The 8,929-nt window shown below is 37.0% G+C and overlaps 1 protein-coding gene across 1 annotated transcript; it reads left to right on the top strand.

The window, feature by feature from the left end:
- The first annotated feature begins 384 nt into the window (after positions 1-384).
- On the top strand, positions 385-6,190 carry LOC108453525 (glycerophosphodiester phosphodiesterase GDPDL3-like). Its single transcript, XM_017751670.2, has 9 exons — positions 385-738; positions 1,857-2,150; positions 2,517-2,632; positions 2,764-3,271; positions 3,763-3,801; positions 3,938-4,222; positions 4,584-4,726; positions 5,006-5,486; positions 5,603-6,190. Exons 1-9 carry the CDS (start codon positions 621-623, stop codon positions 5,899-5,901), a joined length of 2,283 nt encoding a protein of 760 aa, XP_017607159.1. The 5' UTR covers positions 385-620; the 3' UTR covers positions 5,902-6,190.
- Positions 6,191-8,929: the final 2,739 nt, after the last annotated feature.

The raw sequence follows: 8,929 nt of genomic DNA on the forward strand, positions 1-8,929 counted from the left end.
ATGTTTCTTAAAAATAATTCAAAATTTTAAGATTTTAAATTTTTTAAAGAATTGTTAAAAATAAATTCACGTGTCATTCTTTTATTTCTCTTTGTGTTAATCCCGTGGTTGTCCACATCAAAAAATTCTTAAAAACAAACAAACAGTGTTAGTGAAGGGATCAATTTGTGTAGTAGATGCAAACCTTAGGGACTAATATGATTCAAAAATAATTTTAGAGGCCAATGTGAGAAAAATTGTCAAGTTCAGGGGCCAATCTATATATTAAGCCAATAGTAATAGCCAAGAACCTTCCTGAAACCGGCTCGAGCCGAGCTTAGGACAACGCGTAATTTGGTATAGGATTAGAAAAAGAAGAAGAAGAAACCTGATTTAAATAACTAAAAAGTCATAATTAAATATTAAAATTAATAAAAATGGAATAATTATATAAATATATTGAAAGTTGAAACCAACCAAAAAAAACAAAAGAAATAAAGACAGCCTGAAAAGTTCAGTATTTTTCTGTTATTCTTCTCCATAATCTTGCGCGGTTGACGAAGGAAAGGAAGGAAGAAACCGTCGACGGAGATCAGTGGCGGAACTGAGCTGAGTTGTCATCGGAAAAGATATTTCCGGCAATGGGAAGCTTACGTGGCATTTCGGTTGCCATTTTTGTAGTTCAAGCTTTGTTAGCTTCAGTAACTTTGGTATCTGCTCAGGGATCTACCAACGGTTCTCGTTGGCAGACTCTAAGTGGTGCGTTTCTCGTTATTAGAGTCTTCTCTTTATTTTCTTTCTCTTTAAGTGATTGCATGATGAGAAGAATCTCTTTTTTTTTTTTTCGTTGGTTTAGTTTCTTGTTTCAATTTTTCTTTTAGCTAGTTTTTGTGTTTGATTGATGAGAAAGAGGGAAAAATGTTGAGAAAGTAGCTTTTTTGAGATGGGAGCATGTTCAATTTTCCATATTTTGGCTTAATTGTTAGGTTTCGTCTCCTCAAAAGTGAAGGAAATGATAAGAAAATTGTTCAAACTAAGCTTATTTTGACTTTGGGCTGCTTGAGCTTTTAGCAGATTCGTTAAAGTTGATTTTCTTGTGTTATGCTTGAATTCTAGCTTCTTCTTTTTTTTCAGTGTTTTCTGTTTGTTTTCAAAGAAAACGGAGGAAAAAACGATGATAAATGCATGTTTACTAATTTCCAACTCCATGCTTGTCAAAGTGGAAATATTTCCTTTATTTTAAATAAAATTTGACCTTTTTTCTAAATAGATTTTTTATCCTTAAAATTTAGTTATTTTCCATTTGGTTTCTGAGGTAGTTAATGAGCCAGGGTTTTTTCTCTATCTAAGTCAACTGCAATTAGTGTTTTCTTTCTTTTCCTTAATAATATGTGTGTGGGTCATTTTAACTTTTATAGGTTGACTTGAAATATTAGGCTTTTTCTTAGTCTTATATATTTGTTTCATTCGTTCACTAGTAAATCTTTTCGGTTTTGTTGATGAGAAAATGGAAAAAATTGATAGAAAATGCACCTTCATCCCTTCCTGATTTACTTATTTGAATATTATTGTTTCTATTTTGAGTTCCTTCTTAAATTAGAATGAGATTTACTCACAATTCACTAAAGAAAGGCTCTCTTTTTTTTTCCTCTACCAAAGAGCTTAAGTTTTCTCCTACTGATTCTACCTAAGGCTGATTGAAATTCCGATGACCTCACCTGACAGCATCCTGAGCTATACAGCATTGGAATATTTGAGTCTATAGATGCAGAAAAAACTTTTAGCATTAGCATCCATAGCAGCAAAAAGTTCTGTAAAGTTTGTCTCCCTTTTTATATGATGTTCCATAAGATTAAACGGTTTGATTGCTTTTGCAGGGAAGGCACCCTCCGTCATAGCTCACGGTGGATTTTCAGGAATATTTGCTGACTCCAGTTTTGGAGCTTATAGTTTGGCTTTATTAACTAGTCCACCTGATGTCATCTTGTGGTGTGATGTTCAATTAACAAGAGATGGAGCTGGGATTTGCTTTCCTGATCTTAAGCTAGATAATAATTCTGACGTGGCAATTGTATACAAGAATAGGCAGAAGACTTACCTTGTCAATGGGGTCTCTACAAAGGGATGGTTTTCTATTGATTTCACTCTTAGAGAACTTGGAAATGTCATATGTAAGTTTAGCCCACTATTTCTCTTCTTTTTTTATCACCATCAATGTTCTCTTAGTATTATTCATTACTTTTGCCCTTGCTACATTCTGATTATTATCATCATCTCCTCAAAATTAGTTATCAGTTTTGAAACTTAAAACATAAACTCATTCCCTAATCACTACCTAGTTCAAGCAATTACGAGCAATCGGGTTTTTGATATGCTTGTGCTTGTTGTTATGTCAATATTAGGACCTATAGAGGTTCAGCATCTTTTCTAAATTTCTTTTGGTTTGACTTGCTTCAAAATGTACTCGTAATAAAATCTTCTCTTCTTTCATTTGTTTGATGTTTCACATTCTAATGTTTTGTTTGTTATTTGGACAGTAAGCCAAGGTGTCTATTCTCGAACTAATAAGTTTGATGGCAATAATTACCCAATTATGACTGTTCAGGATACCTATGCACAGTTGAATCCACCTCGGTTTTGGTTGAATATTCAGGTAAAGAATTTGCAAATGCTTAACAATGCCATCTTACTTTTTCCCTCCTGTCCCTTCTTATCCCCTTGTTAAATAAGTATAACTCCACCTTCCTGTTTTTGGATTTAATTGACTGTCTTTCAATTTTGCAGCATGATGCATTCTATACACAACACAACTTGAGTATGAGAAGCTTTGTACTTTCTATAACTAGAAATAGGAATGTAACTATTGACTATATCTCATCACCAGAAGTGGCTTTCTTGCAAAACATTGCCCCAAGTTTCCGAAGAAGTGCAACAAATCTTGTCTTCCGGTTTCTAGGACAGAACGATGTGGAGCCTTCAACCAATCAGACTTACGGTTCTCTCTTAAAAAACATCACATTTATCAAGACATTTGCCTTCGGAATTATTGTGCCCAAGTCTTATATATGGCCTGTAGATAAGGATCTTTACTTGCTACCTTCTACTTCTCTTGTCTTGGATGCTCACAAAGAAGGGCTAGAAGTTTTTGCATCAGATTTCTATAATGATGTTCCATTTAGCTTCAACTACTCCTATGATCCAGTGGCCGAGTATCTTCAGTTTATTGACAATGGTGAATTCTCTGTTGATGGGATGATATCCGACTTCCCAATAACTCCATCAGCTGCTATAGGTGAGTTATACGCCTCTGGATGCAATATAAATCTTCATAGAATTCTTCAATTTGTTTTTGCATCTCACACACTGATATTTGCTTTTCAATTTAAATAATGGTTGAACTTAAAATATTCTTAAGGATCATTACTTGTCTCAGTGACTTGTGCTTGCAAATGTCTTACAAAATTCTTTAGTTTTCTCAACTGAGGTAGTATATCCTGTTTTATGAATAAGAGAGCGCACCCAAGGATCTTGCACTTTGTTGGTTTTATTCTCATTAATTGCCTCATGCCATGGTTGCATCATATAAATAAGAGGATGAAGTGAGAATTTGTCTGCCGTTTCTGTCTCTCTTTACTCTCTTATCCTGACATGCTCTACTGCCTACAAAATAACTTTGATTATTGAAAGAAAAATTGCCTTATTTTTACTAAATACCATTACATTTCGCTGCTAATGGATAAGAGCTTTTTTTGTTGAGATGCTAACTTTTGTTGAACATTGCAGATTGCTTTGCTCACCTTGGCAGAAATGCCTCCAAACAAGGTATGCCATTATATGATGCTTCCTAGTGAAAGACCTTAGGTTTTCTTGCTAGGAGTCAGTGGTAAATGACCATGGGATCGTGTGTTTTAAGGTACCAACATAGCTAAACTATTTTTCTTTTGTTGCAATGTTACAGTGGACCTTCTGGTCATCTCAAGTAATGGAGCAAGTGGAGACTATCCTGGTTGTACAGATGTGGCATATTCAACAGCAATTCAAGATGGTGTAGATGTTATTGACTGTCCTGTTCAAATGACAATGGATGGAACACCTATTTGCTTGAGCTCTATAAATCTCATAGATAGCACGACAGTTGCTCAATCAGAATTCAGCAATCTTACAACAACAATTCCACAGATTATGTCGGGCAGTGGAATATTTACCTTTAATCTGTCATGGAGTGGAATTAAAACCTTGACACGTAAGTTAAATTTAGTTTTCTTTCTATAAAATAGAAACATAACATGTTGTGAAAAAAAAAAGTTTTCCAGCTCAATCTAGATTGTAGTTTGTACATTACATTGACTGGGTTAATAAAAACTTGATGCTTTGGGGATGCTCTTCATGTTCATGTTGATGGAGCATGAATAAGAACACCTTGCTTTGGGAGATAATGTTTCCTTACATACGGTACTTATTTCAATTTTGTATCCTTTGCCTATCATCTAAATCTGTGTTTTAGTTGCTGACATTTAGCTGGCTTCTTGTTTCATAAATAGATATGATTTGCATTAGCTTCTCATCAACTTCCTTGTTTTAATCTTTCATTACTTTCACTGTAGCTATAATAGCAAGCCCACAGTCACAGTACAAATTGTTTCGAAACCCGAGGTTCAAAAATGCTGGGAAGTTCTTAACATTATCCGAGTTTTTAACCATGGCAAGCAATGCTAGCTCTCTTCAAGGTGTCTTAATCAGCATTGAGGTCAGTTCTTTCCCTTCTATATTTTTCCTCTTCAAGTTCCTTCCATTGGAGTTTACTTTCATGGTTTTCATTTTCTATTTCCACACGTTTTTGAGCCTCATGATGGATGTTAAGAGGTGAGGCACAGTAACTGAATGGTCGCTATTGTTTTCCGTTGTGCCATGGTGGTATGATTAGCATGGGAGCTTAATTATCCGGAGATGCATATATTTGTATTTCATAACAAACATTTTCTTGTGAAGAGTTGTTGACATTTTTGACTTGTTTATTCCTTTTCAGAATGCTCCTTTCCTTTTAGAGCAAGGATTTGCCATAACCGATGCAGTGCTTGATGCTTTGAGCAAAGCTGGCTACGGTAACAAGACAGATCAGAAAGTCATGATTCAGTCCAGTAGTAGCTCGGTTCTAATGAAGTTCAAGAGTCAAACCAACTATGATCTCGTTTACAAGGTTGATGAAGATATTGGTGGCGCTCAAAGTTCAACAATTGATGACATTAAGAGATTTGCTAGCGCTGTGGTCATTAGCAAGGATTCCGTATTTCCTGAAACTTCAGCATTCATCACTAGTGCTACGAATGTTGTACCGAGGCTAAAAGCTGCTAATCTCTCTGTATATGTTCAAACCTTCAGTAATGAGTTCACATCTCAAGCATGGGACTTCTTCTCCGACCCAACTGTTGAGATAAACTCATTCTATTTAGGAGGTGGTATTAATGGTGTTATTACAGATTTCCCGAAGACATCTAATAGATATCGGAGTAAGTACTTGCTGATTGAATTTTGACACTGCTATGTGCTGAAACTATAACATTTTCATCTCATTGTACTACCAGCTTTTATGAACACCAGTATTGACGTTAAAACCGTTTTGTAGGGAACCGATGCTTGAACAGAGGCAATCAAATTCCTGGCTACATGAGTCCCGTGCAACCCGGAAGCCTTTATCAACTAATCACAGCTCCTTACTTGCCACCAGCTGAAGCCCCAAATCCGTTCCTGACCGAAGCAGATGTCAACGAGCCCCCTTTGCCTCCTGTCGCTGCAAAAGCCCCAAGTACTTCTTCAAATGGTACTGCACTTGCCCCAACATCACCAAATGGACAACCTAAAGTTGCTGCATCCGCCATCATGCAGCTATTGACTGTTTTTCTTGCCATTTCTCTACTGTTTTGAAACCGTCGAAAACCTGGCCTTGCCCTAACACGTTTTACCCCCTTGTCGTCGTATCTTATTGCTTCCGTACCGAGTAGCTCGAAGGTCTTATTGCAGGAGTGGTGTGGCAAATACCACTTGTTCTTTTTTGTTCTCTCCCCTTCCAAAGTCCAAAACAGATGTTAATTCTTTCACCTTTTAGTTTTGAAGGTTTGTTCATTCTTCTCTCTTGTAATTTTCAAAAACACAAAATTCTTCAAAGAGGTACATGTCCTTAATGGATCCTTTCCTTATTTGATTTGTGTATAAAGATATGGTGTGATTATTCTTTTGTGTTAGCACTTACTCTCTCCTTTGTTTTATTTCCTTTGATATTAGGCTCCAAATCTTTAATTCTTTATTTCCTAAAAATGACTAATTCTGGGTTTAGTCCTTACACTATACTGAAAATTGAGATTTCATCTTTCTATTTTAGTTTTGTATTATCTGGTACCTTTTTATAATGTTATTAGTGGACAACGAGGGGAAATTATTTTTATTTTTTTAACTAGCTTTAAGTATTCGGGTAATATGTAAGTTATTATTGGTTGAACATTGGTTAACTAGAGACATGATTTTGATTGTGTAACTAAATAATAGTATTACATAATCACTCTAATAAGCAGTGTACCTCTCTAGAAGAGCTCTCCCTTAGGGTTTCTTCCTAGGCCTTCGTCCTCGTTTGCCCTTCCTTGTGACTCCTCTGTCAGCTCGACAGACCTTGATTCCCTATTCCTTTTTCTTGTTTCTATTCGTTGCATTCTCTTCTTTCCTGCATTAACTCCTATTTTTGTAATCATCTTCGTCGCCACCTTTTTTCTCCCCCTACGTTTAATCTACGTCACCCATTCCTTGCTAATCTTAACTAGTTTCCTCTCTCATGCGTTCCCCTCATTATTGCAATTGCCCTTCATCCTTTGGCTATCCCATAACCCCATTAATCTCATCATAACGCTACATCCGTCCCTGTCGTTTCATTTCCTCCTCTCTATTATCCTCAGGCCTTTTCTCTCATCGTTTCGACTACCCAAGACACCATGACTTTCAGACACTTAAAATGACAGAAAATAGGATCCCTTGGTCTTGTTTCTCTTCAGAGTTTACTGGTTTTGCCCTCCATCACTTTCTTCTTGTTCATCTCCAATCCTTTCCTTCTCTGATCCTCCTCCTCTAAATCCCAAGATCACCTTCCAGAGATTGTGCTTGGTCTGACAACAAATCTTCTAGGACCTCCTCTAAGGATGACTCTGGCATGCAACATACTATTCAAGCTGAGGTCCATCCCCATGCAAATGCAGCACTCAGAAGGGGCCTGTCATCCCTTTCAACCAGCAGGAGTTTGAAGTTGGTAGAGCACAATGGAATCATTACCTAATCAGATATATGCATGACTTTAGATGTTTCGATCCTCTTATCTCAAACGCACTATCAAATAGACTTTGGAACACTCGAGGTAGGGTACAATGTAGATTCCAGCAGTGGTGACATTTTCATTCTCAGATTTGATTCCATGAAAAAACTTAATCAGATCTTTTGAGAGGGGCCATACGCCATTCATGGTGCCCTACTTATGTTAGCTAGATGGTCCCCCAATATCACTTCCTCCAGAGAACTATTTGCCACCTTACCTGTTTGGATACAAATTTGGGGACTACCATTGGAGTATTTTCGTTCTTTTGTGGCAATCAGATTAGGCAGAATCGTTGAAAGGGTAGTGCAAGTGGACAACCGTGACGAGACCTTCAAATATTCGTTTTCTCGGAGTCAAAGTGGAAATAAACCCTTGGAGACCTCTAATCTCTGGATGTAACATCCAAAGAGATGACCAAGTTATGCAATGAGGCCATTTTCAGAAGGATGATCGATCACATGTGAAACACTGTTCCAGTGACCTTCAAAATGTTGAGTATATGGTAAACGAGCAAAAGAATGAGATTTGTGAGAATCTGGGATATGAAATCGAAAACAATGCCAATCAGACCCTTTTCAGAGTTTGCATTAGAGCAGCCATAGCCAGAGGCACCAACCGTTCTACTTACGTGAACCTTGACACTCCTCAAATCTAATTTTGCATTAGTTCATCTTATCTTTTCTCCAGAAAAAACAAGGTTCCATTTTGGTTGTAGTTTAAGAACCACACCTCCAAGAAGTTATAATGCAGATCAAAATGATGAGGCAACCAACCCCACCCCATGGCAATGGTATTTCGAGTATGACTAACCCTATTCCTATTGATGATGACGATGAGGAATCTAACCCCTCAATGGATGAAGATGAAAAAAATAGTGAAGACTTAACTACCTCAAAAAGAGACTTGGTGATGAATGCTATTACTGGTGATCTTCCATCTATTCCCCCTTCTTCCCTTACATGTGATAATCATGCTTTAGCAATCATTCCACATTCTAGCAACCCTATTAAGAATCCCTTCTTAGCCCCCATCCTTGATTTTGGCCCCTGTGCTCTTGATGTCGAAGTGGATGATTCTATTAGAGCCCAATGTCTTGCCTCTTTCATCAGGGCTAATGAACAACTTCAAAATTGGTGGGTCAACAGACAATTCAAACAGATTGAATGGATTATTGTTGAACTATCCTCTCACTTCCTCTCAAGGAGTACATATCTTAACTCTAAAGCTTATGCTATGACTTTTGTTTAACTTGTGAACAATAGATCTACCAAATTTTGAGGTGACTTTTGCCAACTACCGCCTTCTCTTGGATGATTCCACCAACCAAGCTGAATCAAGTCAGGCTGAGGTTTCACGCGGCCTTTCTTGTCCTAAAACTACATGATCCTCAGGTTGTTCCAAGTAATTCTCTTCATCAATATCTCCATTTAAGAAAACTATTTTAACATCCATTTGATGTGTTTCTAGATTTCGCAAGGCTGCAATTGCAAGTATCATCTTTACACGTTATCCTGGATATTGGAGTAAAAGTATCAAAGTTGTCAAGGCCTTCCTTTTGTCTATAACCTCTTATAACCAATTTGTCCTTGTACTTATCTA

The sequence above is a fragment of the Gossypium arboreum genome, chromosome 5, assembly GCF_025698485.1.
Source record: "Gossypium arboreum isolate Shixiya-1 chromosome 5, ASM2569848v2, whole genome shotgun sequence".
NCBI classification, from domain to species: domain Eukaryota; kingdom Viridiplantae; phylum Streptophyta; class Magnoliopsida; order Malvales; family Malvaceae; genus Gossypium; species Gossypium arboreum.

Coding starts and splice junctions, on each gene's coding strand:
- LOC108453525 (XM_017751670.2), top strand. CDS start 621: ATGGGAAGCTTACGTGGCATTTCGGTTGCCATTTTTGTAGTTCAAGCT. Junction 4,223..4,583: donor TGGAATTAAAACCTTGACAC/GTAAGTTAAATT, acceptor CTTTCACTGTAG/CTATAATAGCAAGCCCACAG. Junction 5,487..5,602: donor GACATCTAATAGATATCGGA/GTAAGTACTTGC, acceptor ACCGTTTTGTAG/GGAACCGATGCTTGAACAGA.